General features: G+C 44.9%; 1 protein-coding gene across 1 annotated transcript in view; it reads right to left on the bottom strand.

Moving 5' to 3' along the window:
* Window positions 1-15,280, bottom strand: part of LOC126091602 (epidermal retinol dehydrogenase 2-like) — a 137,948-nt gene extending 122,668 nt beyond the window's left edge. Inside the window, exon 1 of the mRNA XM_049907075.1 lies at window positions 15,127-15,280. Coding sequence (XP_049763032.1) covers window positions 15,127-15,131 — 5 coding nt within the window. The 5' untranslated portion in view covers window positions 15,132-15,280. The remainder of the gene's footprint in view (window positions 1-15,126) is intronic.
* Between the last annotated feature and the right edge of the window lie 1,079 nt (window positions 15,281-16,359).

The following is a 16,359-nucleotide window of genomic DNA, read 5'->3' as shown; positions in this document are numbered from 1 at the left end:
GTTCTGTGTAGCACAACTCCTGTATGAGAATATTTCCGCCACCTGTGTGAACGGCGTTCGCCGGTCGCGGTGGCCGTGCGGTTCTAGGCGCTTCAGTCCGGAACTGCGGGACTGCTACGGTCGCAGGTTCGAATCCTGCCTCGGGCATGGATGTATGTGATGACCTTAAGTTAGTTAGGTTTAAGTAGTTCTAAGTTCTAGGGGACTGATGACCTGAGATGTTATGTCCCATAGTGCTCAGAGCCATTTGAACCATTTTTTTGAACGGTGTTCTGTTGACAACTGAGATACATCGCTTTATGTAGTACTTCAAGCACCGTCACAATAATTCTCTAGAAGTCAGTGCAAGCGACTTTTCTCGCTTCCTCGAGCGTCAGACGACGTTCCAGCGATACTAACCTCTCGTATGACGTACGGTGAGCTCGGGTACATTGATAGGGCGGTGGCCTCTATATCTCAAAGTGAAAACATGGTCCAGGATGGTATGTCTGGCCACCTGTTGTTATCCAGCTTTTAAATGGAGTGTGATTCTGTACACGGCGAGCCGTCCATCCTACGTAACAATATACGGCAGTCGGCTGCGACAGATGGGGGAAACTTTCTCGTGGTAGTGTTAATCTTTAACCAAACTTCAAGTAGAAGAACTAAATTAAGCTATTACATTCTCTGTTTCTCAACACTCCCCTACAGGAAAGCTGATTAGCAAAACTAATTTTAAGTCCGACAGTGATAAGAAATGTGACAATGCAAAATGAATGAAAGACGCAACTGAGTTTTTTGGAGAGAAACTAGCGAATGAAACTTTGAGGCACAAGGAAACAGTCACTTTGTAGATGCGAATGGTCGTAGGGAACTACCAACGGAGACCTTTCCCAACAATCGCACTTTCCCTTCGGGGCTACAGGTTTTTATTACTCTGTGACATTAGGTGACATTTATTACGTCAGATCTAAACTCTTCCAGTTGGGTAATAGTTCCTCAGCAGGTATCACATGTACTTTATGACACAAAACCAACAGGAATGTAAACGGCCGATAAGTTCTGCGTGAATAGTGGATCAGCTTTCACAAAAATGTATAGAAAACTTTCTTGCTAGAAAAGCCAGGTGACGCTTCAGTAGAGTCGGCCGTCTGTACAGGGTGTACCATAATCAATGGCGTAAACGCATACAGTTGAAACTGCACGATACTAGAAGCAAAAAAGTCTCAGTAAACATAGGGTCGAAAATGCATACCTTAAGAGATACGAGCAATTTTTCATCTCCGTACTGTGAAACAAATCTCTTCTAGTGAAAGTTCTTTGCTTTCCATATTTTGTGAAGTGGTAGTATGGACCAAAATAAGAAAAAAAATCCAGCAAACATGTGCTCTAAAACGCATACCTTAAAAGTTACGAGCACTTCATCATTAGAAGAGTTGTGTTTCAAAGTAGCAAAGATGAACAAGTGCTCATAGCTCTTAAGGAATGCATTTTAGAGCACATGTTTACTGGACCTTTTTTTTCTTGTTTTAGTACATACTACCACTTCCCAAAACATGGAAAGCAAAGAACTTGCAGTAGAAGTGATTTGTTTCACAGTATCGAAGATGAAAAATTGCTCGTAGCCCTTAAGGTATGCATTTTCGGCCCTATGTTTACTGAGACTTTTTTGCTTCTAGTATCGTGTACTTTCAACTGTACGCGTTTACGCCATTAATTATGGCACACCATGTATAATGACCCCGTACGAAACGCAGTTGTCAACTGAAAGTGGGTCTTTTATGTCTTTAGGACGTTTAACCCTTGATTACTAAACCCTCGTAAAATTTACGACTACGGAAGTACGTAAAATATGACATTTTGTACCTAATTTGGTATGTAACACTTTTTGGGCTCTAATACAGGTACCTAATGTATAACCTAAAACTATCATTTCCTATTAATAAAATGTGGACTAGCAAAAGTTATTTATTCACTTATTTATTCATTTATTGTTTATTTAACCCGACCAGAAATGGTTAAAATGGCTCTGAGCACTATGGGACTTCACATCTAAGGTCATCAGTCCCCTAGAACTTAGAACTACTTAAACCTAACTAACCTAAGGACATCACACACATCCATGCCCGAGGCAGGATTCGAACCTGCGACCGTAGCGGTCGCGCAGTTCCAGACTGAAGCGCCTAGAACCGCTCGGTTATACCGAACCCGACCACATTAGGGCATTCAGGGTCTCTCTTACCAGGAGCAACACATACAAAAAAATACTACGTAATAACCACAATCATAATAATTTGCATTATTAATAAAAGTTATATTTTCAATAATAATAATAATGGAACCGATAATAATAATAAAATAATGGAGCCATTGAGAATGATTTGTTTAGCGCTTTTGAAGCCTTGTTTGGTACTAGAAACGCGGAATGGACAACGAAAGAGAGGAGAGGATTGAAATTAAAGTTACTGCGGCTGCTAAGAAAGAAGTGAATTTCAATAGGGAACTCTGTAGATGAAGTGGAGGGGTTAGAGGTCTGAGGATAGTGAACTGCAAAATAGAAGGTAGGTCATTGACTGTCTTTTTGAGTGTGAAACGATTTTAATTTTTCTAATAACGATTTCAATTTTTCAAAATTTTTGAGGAAGATTGTTCCAAAGTTGGGTTCTTGATCCCGAACATGATTTCGAGAACACGGCAGCCTTCTGTAGTGGTACAGACAGAAGTTTACTTTGTTGAGAACGAGTATTTCTGCTGTGTTGTTCAGATAGTTGTTGAAAATAAATAGCAAGGACTGCAATGATTAGAGGACGATGGCTTTTGTTAAAGTTTCGAGAACATACCTTCACCGCAGAGTCAAGCAGTATATTGCTCCCTCTGACGTATATCTCGCGAAGAGACCATAAGGATAAAATCAGACAGATTAGAGCCCACACAGAAGCATACCGACAATCCTTCTTTCCACGAACAATACGAGACTGGAATAGAAGGGAGAACCGATAGAGGTACTCAAGGTACTCCCCGCCACACTCCGTCAGGTGGCTTGCGGAGTATGGATGTAGATGTAGATGGTTTAGTGGCAGTGTAATATTCCCTCCACCCTCCCCCCTTTTTTTGGTGTTAACAACTTCGTTATACTAAGCAGCGAAAATTTTAAACATCGAAAGATCATTACAGCGTCCCATACCTGAACATTTAAAATGAATAATTTTATTCATCTCCATACAGTCGCATGTGCCTTTCTGCGTTATAGTGGGACCTATATCTAGATACTGGCAAATGCTGCAAATAATTGCTTTTCTATCCTATTACATTCGATTGAGTAATAGGGTAGGAAACCGCGGCTTGCCAACTTAATGTAACGTTGCAAACGAGAGGATCGACACAAAGAAACAATGTTTGCTCGTGGCATATAATCAAATGTATAACTGCATTATAAAGTAATAGATGCTCATAATGGTAGATACTGCTACACCGGAAACATCAGTTTTGACTAGCTGATCAAATTAGAAATGTTTCATAACGTTTCTGTGGTGGTGGTTCTTCTGAAAAGATGTTCTTCCCCAAAGCATGGCCATTAGTGACACATACACGATATGCTCTTTGTTCGATCTCTTTAGACTTTTTTTTTGTGGCACGGATCGATAGTTGGGGACGTGAGGCGCAAAGAAAATATTGCACCAACCCCTTTTGCTTATTCACGAAATATATCTAAGGCACAACTTTAATCATCTCCAATCAAAGTATTCTTTACACGAAGTCCTACGTTATAACAGATCTGATCAACTATGTAGTAGAGCTTTTCGCTAGTATTTCATTTGAGGGCTGAACAAATCATACAAAAAATTCGTATTAGATATTATAATACCATACTCTTATTCCCGTTTCTTCCACGAGTTCATCTTCCCGGAAGCTTAAGGTATTTCTTGGCCTCTTAACTTTGTTACCGAGTATCAGCTTCAGATATGTTCTTACATTAACATGTTAAATGTGATGAAGACGCTTTACGAAGCAACAGTGAACAATTCTATCATCCGCTTGTCAAATTTACAGTTGCTCTACTCCGCAGGGAAAGTTGCGTTGATTCTTCCCCGTTCTGTCACCACTTCGTCCTCTCCTACAAGAAGTCTATTATTTCTGACTGGATATATATAGTTGTCATTCAATTCCGCTGAATTTTAGGAATTTGGTAGGTAGCTAGAAACACCCTCAGCCATTTTTCTCTTCTTCCATCGCGTATCTGTACCACTTTCTGCTCCAAGGTGGGACTAGCGCGATCAGGAGCAGTTGGAATCGTCTTCCTGATTTACATCGTGGATTCGTTTTTTTTAGCGTTTTGTCTTTCCCATCTTGACAAACTCTGGAACTCTGTCAGATTTTCTTACTCCTGAAGACCGGTTGTTACGACTGTCGCTCGCTTAACGTCATTTATTGAAGATTTTGGTTCTGTGTAATAGCCTTCAGCTCGCTTCTTTGTGATATGGTGCATACGCACATCAGGTAAGTTCCTTCATGTTTTCTATTAACCACATATTACATACATCCTTCTCGAACATAGGGCATTTTCTCCACAGCCATCATGAAGTGATCAGATTGGAAAACTGTAGTTCCCGGTTCCGGTGCTGTACTTAACAATGAATATAATGCTTGTTACCGATTGTAAGTACAGGAAGAAGGGAAGGAAGGTGAACTAATGAGCCGAGCGGTTCTAGGCGCTACAGTCTGGAGCCGCGTGAGCGCTACGGTCGCAGGTTCGAATCCTGCCACGGGTATGGATGTGTGTGATGTCCTTAGGTTAGTTAGGTTTAAGTAGTTTTAAGTTCTAGGGGACTGTTGACCACAGCAGTTAAGTCCCATAGTGCTCAGAGCCATTTGAACCATTTTTTTGAACTAATGAAATATTCGACGCATGCAGCGTCATTTGCAATTGTGCGTCGTCTGTCGCCTGACAGAGCGTTCCTGGTGGAATAATCTGCACGACTGTGTCTCTTGGCAAGCTTATCTCTGATGGAACTGAACTCCGCGAGATACAACAGTCTCTGTCGCATCGCCATGTTCTGCTGACAGCGCCACGCATTTACGTAATCTTCAGCCATGCCTGGCATTTCGCAACAGACATTGACCCCTCCTTTCCCCCTCCCCCTGCCCATATTGCTCTTCGATTAAGAATACTTTCCCCCGGGAAACGTGTACCTGCTGGATATGAGTGTGTTGCTGACCGGACTTCCTCTGGTCTTCGTGAAATGGAACTGTTCGTAGCTACTTGTGGTGCATCTGATCAGTATCGAGCAACTTTAACGCTTCGAGAACATGCCACAACAGCTGAACACGAACTGCATTGCTTTTTAACGTTGCTTTCCAAACAACGAAGGTTACTGGTTCTGTTTTCCAGGACGATAAAGTAATAGGCCTTACCCTGCTGAAACAACCACCTCCGCTTTGACCACGAGATGTTCAAGAAAATAGGGAAAATGTAAATCGGGACGGGCGAACAGGTACTTTAACCCTCTTTCCGATCATCACTGTGTTAGCCACTGCTTCGCCTAGCTCTACGTTGCAGTCAAAATTAATAACTCGTAAAACCTCACCAAGAGAGTGATTCATTGGCCAGTAAACTGCCAGTTTTCTTGTTCTTTCTCTCACTTCGGAGACATCGTTTAGTTTTTAATGGCCACGTCGTAAAGTCACTTTAAGTCAGAAAGGAAATGATGTTACTTCAATTTGTCTCTTTTTTTTGAGAGAAAGATAGAGAGAGGGGGGGGGGGGAAGTGGGGGAGGGGTGTGGGGGGGGGGGGTGGTGACTGGTGGAGTGTTGCAAAGATAGTGACTGTAGTAGGGATGTAAGCCGAGACCCACGTCGTCCGAAAAGTGCAACGGACGATGATGTGCGGGATTCGTCAGGAGAAAATAGAAAGTGACATGGGGGGTGTATATCCTGTGTAGCCACTGATTTTCAAACGTGAGCTCAAGACGTGGGGCTTGGATGTGTGTTAGGCAACATTTGTTTTCGAACAATTATTTTCAGAACCTTAGACTGATCTAATTAGGAGTGGAAGTTCATTTTAGGTGACATCTTTATACATACTGTAGAAAGCAAACCCCTATCTTACCGTGCGAGTTTTGCGTGTATACGCGTATCGAAATACCACGTAATTACCTTATATTTGGGTAAATGATAACTAAATTTCGTTAATGACTTGTGTTTATAAATTACTACATCATCTAATTTTATATACTCTTCTCCACTCACCAAAGCTGGCTACCTATCCAACTTCATTAACTACAGTTTGCACAATATTTCTCGATGCGTTATCATCTTTTGAAAACTACAACAGAAATTAATAATCGCTGCGGCGTACGCCGTGGCTTCATTTTTTTAAGGGCTTAGGGAACAAGGGCGTGGAACAACTGAACAAAACAGGCACACAATGTGCAAACAGTTAAAGGGCTGTACGCAACAGTAAGAGCCGTGAAATGGAGGAACGCTACGAAGTATGTCACGGTAGCCTCGCAACAAATGCGGTGCTGTGTGTAGCCGCTGCTTTTTGTGCTTACGCACCAGCTGAATAACTCACTGAAGGACTCGTGCTGTAACTTAAAAACGGTACAAATAAGTTTCAGTAAGCGAGAGGTGGTTATGAAATACCTCGAGTCATTATGCGAGCCCTTTTTCGATTACGGAAACATCATGCGTGAATCTGCTTTGGTTAGCGACGTATCGCTGCAAAATTTTGTCAATATTTTAACCTGAAATCTTTCGTTAGTCTCTTTGTTTTTTAGTTTCGTCTGGTTTTAAATAATATGTGTGATTTTGCAGTTATATAGTGCAGCGTTCAGTAATCGTGCGACGGCATTTTAAGTACGTGTAATTTGTGAATCGTTACAAGCCGAGATTATGTGGTAATCGGACAGTAGAAAATTGTGTTGACCAGTACCAAGTACTCAAATAGTTCAAATTGCTACAAAACTCTCACGAACCTACATCCGCACCAACAAATCACTTACGCTAAACTTTCATCATTAGTATACTTCATTGTAATTCGTTCTGTGCCAAGATTTGCGCCATTTCCGAAACGAACAGCAGTAATAGTACACTTTTTCGCAGGTACCGATACGGTGCCGTTTCCCTTACAGGATTTCCGATTATGTATCAGGGAGTGTAAGCGTATGAGGTTGTCCTTTGAAAGCCGGCCGTGTGGCCGAGCGGTTCTAGGCGCTTCAGTCCGCGCGACCGCTGCAGTCGCAGGTTCGTATCCTGCCTCGGGCATGGATGTGTGTGATGTCCTTAGGTTAGTTATGTTTAAGTAGCTGTAAGTTCTAGGGGACTGATGACCTCAGGTGTTAAGTCTCATAGTGCTTAGAGCCATTTGAACCATTTTGAACAATTTGTCCTTTGAAGTTATTTTTAAAGATGTGTCTCAAACGTTTATCGTGTTTATTATGAGTACCAAAAAAGGATGTGAACTGTAGTTAGTTTATGTCTCTTGACACCTGTTAACATCAGATGGATTTTTTAAATGTTTGTGAGAAAACGTACGTAATCGAACTGGCTACATCTTCAGTAGAAAGCCACCGTACAAGCATGCATTAGTGGCTCCATAGCTTTCAATATTTGTATAGACCCCTTTAATATAGAAGGAAATTCCACAAACAAAAAACGAAACTGACTACAGAAACGCTCTGTACTCAACAATATATCCCACACATTGATAAATATTATCACTCGTTTTCATTAAAACGAAATCGTTGAAAGATTTTGCCACGTTGAAAACCTGAGTTGCAATCGCGTACCTTCTGCAACAACTAAGTGTTCAGGCTTGAAAGAAAGTGATGCACTCTCCACACGCAAATAGCTGAGCCTCACTGTAAGTGGATCAGACTGAACATACTCAGTGAAGTTCACTGCAACACACGAAAATGACTGTAAAGAATGAATTAATTTATGTAGATACAATAAATATTTTCATTTGAAGCCGTTCTAGACTGCACGAGTGAGGACGTCAGCTGACAAAGTTAAGGAAGTCAGGGGTTGAAGTGTTCATCTTCAATAAACCGGCCTTTCTTCACTATTACTGGACAGTAGCTGGACATTAGTAGCAAGTGAAATCAGTCGGCTCGAGTTTATTACATCCAAACGGATTAAATACGCGTTGTGATAGATAGCAAAAAAAAAAATGGCTCTGAGCACTATGGGACTCAACATCTTAGGTCATAAGTCCCCTAGAACTTAGAACTACTTAAACCTAACTAACCTAAGGACATCACACACACCCATGCCCCAGGCAGGATTCGAACCTGCGACCGTAGCAGTCATGTGATAGATTGCATACTGCTCGCAGTTGTACACGATGGACTTCAACCGGTTGTTTTCTTAATAACCACGGTAATGGTAACCAGTGTCGTTAGTGATGGCTTCCATTTGCGGCAGCTGTTTCCCCCTCAAGATGACGCCATCCTGTTCCCACACTGTTGTTGTCTGTTGCCGACAAACACTACGTTATTCGCTGGAGGCTACTTTTCCGCGAGCGTGTGATCTTTCTTGTCCCACGTAGGAGGGTACAATTAGTTGTCCCCTGCGTCCGGCCACGGAAATTTACACGAACAGCGACTCTCTCTCTGGAACAGCGTTGCACACGAAGTATTACGGCAATATGGAGCTACCAAACGTCAGTCGAAACTCTCAGCTGCCGTCTACGCGTTTGTCAAGCTAGCCAGCAAGGGGGAGATCAACTGTAGCAATATAAACTCTCTCCACTTGACATCTTCGCAGCGTGTGGCCCTTTTTTTGATAAATGTTTTGGGCACTGTATGCTGGGCTGTCGCTACCTCTCATTAGGCTGCATATCAAAGAGTATATATATATATATACGCTGTCGTAACCGGATCTTTTAACATAACTAGATGTATATCCTTTTTACAACACTAAGTCACATAGTCATGTTGTGTCAAATTGTAATTAAAGTGTCAGACAACATCAACATGTCAAAAATAAAATACCACACAATTAAAACATATTGTGCTAATGTCGCTGTATACACTATTCACTTGAACCACAATAGCGAATTAGCTAGCGTTTTTGAAATTATTCGACAGGAAAAAACTAGTTAAGTGCCCAGTAATGGTAAGCTGGAAGAAATTTAGTGATCATGTGCTAAAAATGAGAGACTGACAAAGAACAAAATGTTTTATGCAGGTAAGCCGTATCAGGGAAATGGACAAAGACAAAGTACTTTTTTCAGTCGCCTGACGTTATGTACATAGGGTACTTCTTTGTTGTTGGACAAACTTTCAGGGGTTATTGTAAGTACAAAATATGAAAAGATATGGGATGTCTGCCGAAAAACACCCCAGCCAAAATCAGCAAACGAAAGTCACTACAGACTGCTGTCGGGAGGCAACGTCGGAAACTTTCAAGGAAGTAGTGGGAGGGTCGGCAACTCAGAAAGTTGACGTAACCAGTGGTTGAAGGTGTGAATCGAAAGGTACTCCGACAAGTGTTTTTAATACATGTACTCGAATACTTGCGTATTGTCAAACAAGGCCGACTGTTTTCTCTCTCAGAGCACAATTTTGTTCACGTCCAAGATAAAGGAGGAGGTATAAACTATGTTCTCTCCGACAAGTGAAGTGTACGGCATTGACTGCAAACTTGCTTCAAGAATACAAAAACTGGCAGACGTCTTTTATCTACTAACGGAGTGTTGCTTAGCGCTAACTGAGCAACTCTTTTCTTTCTCTTCTTGTGATATTCGCCATGTGTGACCATGGATTTGCCCCTGCCGATGTTATCGGTGACTATAATGACGGCTTAGATGTGTCAGTCTGATATTACTGTGTTTTAAGTTTCATCAAGGCACTGTCGTCCAAGAACCATCATACACATTTCTAATGTAACACCTTCACCTCCAAGAAGTCCATCTCGTTACGACGTAAAGTCAGTCGGGAACGAGAGAGATGGGAAGACTGAGAAGAAGTGTGCCAATCGCACGGTGACCAGCCCTCCCTCAAGAACGACAACGTGACGGCAGCGGCCCCCTGTGTGAAGAGGGCATAAGCGCCGCGACCGACTGGTGACGCCCAGTTCAATAGCAACTCCAAGATTAGTGACTTCGATAGCAGCGTCAACGCTAGATCACTTCACTTGTACCCTCTATGTAGGGCCGACTTGGTATTGTCTATACTGAAGAACATTGAATTGTTTCGTTCGTGGCCCTTTGCTTGCGACACAATTTTCTTACTGTAATAAAACTCATTAATACGACTATTAGATTGTTTGTCTAGCAAACTTAGTTTGCAGGCTTCCTAGACAATACACATACATAGCTATTTTATTTTACCTCTTTCATCGCCTTCTCTGTGTACGTTCTTTCATGTGCTCTACAAGTCGCCAAAACTCCTATGGCACAGTATTCTCAATTTCCAACAATTATTCTGAGAATGTTAAAAGACAAGAATGGGTACACAATCAGCGAATCAGTTTGACGTCTATGACGTTGAGGTCACGAAGTGAACCGCTGGTTTTCAAGGTATACCGACAACAACAATTGATTAGCTTTTTACTCATGTACAACGGCAAATAACCGTTAAGCCTTTATCTGCAGAGAAAAACCATAGAATTACGTCAAAAATGGATGGGCTTTTATGCGTCCAGAGAATTGTCACTGCACAGTATCATTTTACTACCGGAAAGGAATTGCAAATACCACGTCATTGCTACACTAAAGACCCAAATAAACTGGTAGAATGCCTAATATCGCGAAGGGCCCCCGCAAGCACGCAGAAGTGCCGCAGCAAAACGTAGCATGGGCTCGACTAATGTCTGAAGTATATGAAGATGGTATCTGTTCTTTGGGACATATCCGAAAGGACAGATACCATCTTCATATACACTCCTGGATATTGAAATAAGAACACCGTGAATTCATTGTCCCAGGAAGGGGAAACTTTATTGACACATTCCTGGGGTCAGATACATCACATGATCACACTGACAGAACCACAGGCACATAGACACAGGCAACAGAGCATGCACAATGTCGGCACTAGTACAGTGTATATCCACCTTTCGCAGCAATGCAGGCTGCTATTCTCCCATGGAGACGATCGTAGAGATGCTGGATGTAGTCCTGTGGAACGGCTTGCCATGCCATTTCCACCTGGCGCCTCAGTTGGACCAGCGTTCGTGCTGGACGTGCAGACCGCGTGAGACGACGCTTCATCCAGTCCCAAACATGCTCAATGGGGGACAGATCCGGAGATCTTGCTGGCCAGGGTAGTTGACTTACACCTTCTAGAGCACGTTGGGTGGCACGGGATACATGCGGACGTGCATTGTCCTGTTGGAACAGCAAGTTCCCTTGCCGGTCTAGGAATGGTAGAACGATGGGTTCGATGACGGTTTGGATGTACCGTGCACTATTCAGTGTCCCCTCGACGATCACCAGTGGTGTACGGCCAGTGTAGGAGATCGCTCCCCACACCATGATGCCGGGTGTTGGCCCTGTGTGCCTCGGTCGTATGCAGTCCTGATTGTGGCGCTCACCTGCACGGCGCCAAACACGCATACGACCATCATTGGCACCAAGGCAGAAGCGACTCTCATCGCTGAAGGCGACACGTCTCCATTCGTCCCTCCATTCACGCCTGTCGCGACACCACTGGAGGCGGGCTGCACGATGTTGGGGCGTGAGCGGAAGACGGCCTAACGGTGTGCGGGACCGTAGCCCAGCTTCATGGAGACGGTTGCGAATGGTCCTCGCCGATACCCCAGGAGCAACAGTGTCCCTAATTTGCTGGGAAGTGGCGGTGCGGTCCCCTACGGCACTGCGTAGGATCCTACGGTCTTGGCGTGCATGCGTGCGTCGCTGCGGTCCGGTCCCAGGTCGACGGGCACGTGCACCTTCCGCCGACCACTGGCGACAACATCGATGTACTGTGGAGACCTCACGCCCCACGTGTTGAGCAATTCGGCGGTACGTCCACCCGGCCTCCCGCATGCCCACTATACGCCCTCGCTCAAAGTCCGTCAACTGCACATACGGTTCACGTCCACGCTGTCGCGGCATGCTACCAGTGTTAAAGACTGCGATGGAGCTCCGTATGCCACGGCAAACTGGCTGACACTGACGGCGGCGGTGCACAAATGCTGCGCAGCTAGCGCCATTCGACGGCCAACACCGCGGTTCGTGGTGTGTCCGCTGTGCCGTGCGTGTGATCATTGCTTGTACAGCCCTCTCGCAGTGTCCGGAGCAAGTATGGTGGGTCTGACACACCGGTGTCAATGTGTTCTTTTTTCCATTTCCAGGAGTGTAGTTAAGGCTAACCGGCCATTGACCTTTTTCTGTGCTGGGCCGGCCGGTGTGGCCGAGCGGTTCTAGACGCTTCAGTCTGGAACCGCGTGACCGTTACGGTCGCAGGTTCGAATCCTGCCTCGGGCATGCATGTGTGTGATGTCCTTAGGGTAGTTAGGTTTAAGTAGTTCTAAGTTCTAGGGGACTGATGACCTCAAATCTTAAGTCCCATAGTGCTCAGAGTCATTTCAACCATTTTTTTTTTCCTGTGCTGGATGCACACGCATTTCCCGCACTCTTACGGGGCTCGGTAAGATTGTCTGCCGCGAGTAATGAGTGTATTGGGCAGGGGCACTACGAATGTAGTGTGTGGACATTATGTTAGGAATGTGGGTCTTACGGGGAGCGTGCAAGGGATAGATCCCTGCAGTCGCACTATGCTCTGTTACCCTCGGTGGCTCAGATGCATAAAGCGTGTGCCATGTAAGCAGGAGATCACGGGTTCGATTCCCAGCCGGTGCACAAATTTTCAACTGTCCCCGTTGATGTATATCAAAGCCTGTCGACAGCTTAGTGTCTTGATTTAATTATCACTTCAATGTCTGAAGTAGTGCGGGAGGGAACTGACACCATGAATCCTGCAGGGCTGTCAATAAATCCGTAAGAGTACGAGGGAGTGGAGATCTCTTCTCAACAGCACGTTGCAAGGCATCCCAGATATGCACAACAATGTTCATTTCTGGGGAGTCTGGTGACCAGCGGAAGTGTTTAAACTCAGAATAGTGTTCCTGGAGGCACTCTGCAGCAATTCTGGACGTGTGCGGTGTCGCTTTGTCCTGCTGTAATTGTCCACGTCCGTCGGAATGCACAATGGACATGAACGGATGCCGGTAATCAGACAGGACGGTTATGTGTCACCTGTCAGAGTCGTATCTAGACATATCAGAAATCCCATATCACTCCAACTGCACACGCCCCACACTATTACAGAGCCTCCACCAGCTTGAACAGCCCTCTGCTAACATCCATGGTCCATGGATTCATGAGGTTATCTCCATACCCGTACACGTCCATCCGCTTGATACAGTTAGAAACGAGACTTGTCCGACCAGGCAACATGTTTCCTGTCATTGCCAGTCATCAGGCGAGGCGTAAAGCTTTGTGTCGTGCAGTCATCAAGGGTACACGAGGGCGCCTTTGGCTCCGAAAGCCCGTACCGATGATATTTCGTTCAAGGGATCGCACGCTAACATTTGTTGAAGCCCAGTATTGAAATCTACAGAAATTTGCGGAAGGGTTGCACTTCTGCCAAGCTGAACGATTTTCAGTCGTCGTGGTTCCCGTTCTTGCAGGATCTTTTTCCTGCTGCAGCGATGTCGGAGATTTGATGTTCTAGCGGATTCCTGATATTCACGGTACACTCGTGAAATGGTCGTACGGGAAAATCCTCACTTTATCGCTACCTCGGAGTTGCTGTGTTCCATCGTTCGTGCGCCGACTATAACACCACGTTCAAACTCACTTAAATCTTGATAACCTATCATTATAGCAGCAGTAACCGATCTAACAACTGCGCCAGACAGTTTTCGTCTAATGTAGGCGTTGCAGACCGCAACACCGTATTCTGCCTGTTTACATGTCTCTGTATTTGAATACGCATGCCTGTACCAGTTTCTTTGGCGCTTCAGTGTATATGGAAGGTGGCACTAGGTGCGTCTACGAAGAGAGGTAAAGTTGACTAGGAAAGATCGCAAAAGATGCAATGATTTAATTTATTAGCAGGGTATATAAACAAACAAACAAACAAAACAAACACACACACACACACACACACACACACACACACACACACAACACACGAGAGAGAGAGAGAGAGAGAGACAGAAGAGGACGAGAACTATGTGTAATGCGTTTGGACGCTGCAGGAAGCAGTATATATAGGAGTGCAATGTCTCTGTCTCCTACCTCGCCGCGCGGGATTAGCCGAGCGGTCTAGGGCGCTGCAGTCATGGACTGTGCGGCTGCTCCCGGCGGAGGTTCGAGTCCTCCCTAGGGCATGGGTGTGTGTGTTTGTCCTTAGGATGATTTAGGTTAAGTATTGTGTAAGCTTCGGGACTGGTGACCTTAGCAGTTAAGTCCCATAAGATTTCACACACATTTGAACATTTCTTCTACCTCGTCTGTTATGGTCTTGGATAAATTCAGTCAGTAACTCGCCCGTTGCATCCTAGAAGATAGTTGCCTCCAAGACCTCTTTAAACTTCGATTCTGGTGAATCTGATTGGCACAATTTCATAAACAGTCTATCACTGCTGACCGATGTATGGCTCTGAGCACTACGGGACTTAACATGTGAGGTCATCAGTCCCCTGGAACTTAGAACTACTTGAACCTAACTAACCTAAGGACATCACACACATCCATGCCCGAAGCAGGATTCGAACCTGCGACCATAGTGGTCGCGCGGTTCCAGACTGAAGCGCCTAGAACCTCTCGCCCACACAGGCCGGCTGACCGATGTAAAAAACGCACTTTTACTCTATTCATCCTTCTGCATTGAGAAACTGAAGCCCTCACCCAATCCAGACGATGCGAGTGTTTACCGTCTGAATCACTTTAATTCGCTGTAAAAAAAAGAGTAGCCGAACGAAAATGTTCGGCTAACCGCACACAGTTGCGCTTCCATACTTTTACAAGAGCTTAGACCGATTACTGCAGTTATTATTTTCTTCTAGCCCGTCTATTCTAACCTCTGAGACGCACCTCGCTATATTCACTGTTTTTGTAATGTGTAGGTGTTTTTTGGCAGCAGACGACTGTGTATGAAGGATGCGCGCGACTGGGGCGCTGTGTTACTCACGTCATGTCTGGTGGCGGCTGTCACAGGAGAGCAGAACAGTGAGCACACGTGTTTTGTGTTGTAGCAGGGTGTGCTGCGACGGCGATGTGTGCGCCCTGGCTACGGCGACGCGACGCACTGCCGCGCGGCGTCCCAGCCCGGAGCAGATAACACTGACCGACTCTTACTGCGCACGCGCACCAGTCCTCAGCGACCCACAACACACCCCGATGCGGGATCAATGATACCTCCCCGCCAGCGAGATCTCCCCCGCCGGGTACTTCCCATCTTCCGCAATGCCAGACACTGAATAGGAGATGCTCCGAGGTCAGTCTTTCTCCTCGGATTACCACATTCTGGCTCCCACGTATTGCGAATTTACTGTGACACATCAAGTATTCCACAGTGAATACCACAGGGTTCCTTTCCACTCCCTAAGTACGAGGCGTTTTCAAATTATAAAGGATACGTGCTAAGATATCTCAAAAATTTTATTTTTACACGGAAGCCTGTACCTTAATCTGCTTTTCTACATAATTTCGGTCAATATTGAGGCACTTGTCATAACGTTGTGCCAGTTTTTGAATACCCTCCTCATAGAAGTCTGACGCCTGACTTGTTAACCACTGCATCACCACAGTTTTGACTTCTGACCGCCCTGGTGTTTCTTCAAATGCAGGAACAGATGGTAGTCACTGGGCGCAAGTTCGGGGCTGTTCGGAGGATGATCTAGAGTTTCCCATCGAAAAGATGTGTTGAGATCTTTGATCTGATTCGCCACATGCGGACGGGCATTGTCTTGCAGCAAAACGATGCCCTTGCTCAACTTCCATGGACTGTTGCTTTGATTTTGGTGTGACGTAGGCCACCCATGTTTCATAGCCCGTAACAATTTGGCTTAAGAAATCATCACCGTCGGTACCGCTCAAGGAAAGTCAATGCACTGTCTAAACGTTTGGTTTTGTGCACATCCGTCAACATTTTCGGTACCCAACGTGCGCACAATTTTCGGTAATTCACGTGCTCGGTCACAATGCCATACCAAACACTACGAGAAACATTCGGAAAGTCATCCCGCAAGGAGGAAATCGTAAAGCGTCTGTTTTCTCTCACCTTATTGTCCGCTTCCTGCACCAAACTTTCATTAACGACCGAAGGACGCCCACTCCGTTGTTCATCATCCGCATTTGTGCGGCCATCTTTAAATGATCTCACCCACTTTCTTACCATTCTGTGGTGTCACCGCCAGACACC

This window comes from Schistocerca cancellata, chromosome 1, assembly GCF_023864275.1.
Source record: "Schistocerca cancellata isolate TAMUIC-IGC-003103 chromosome 1, iqSchCanc2.1, whole genome shotgun sequence".
Classification (NCBI taxonomy): Eukaryota; Metazoa; Arthropoda; class Insecta; order Orthoptera; family Acrididae; genus Schistocerca; species Schistocerca cancellata.
The sequence above is the reverse complement of the archived record's forward strand: the minus strand, read 5'-3'. Positions and strand labels throughout refer to the sequence as shown.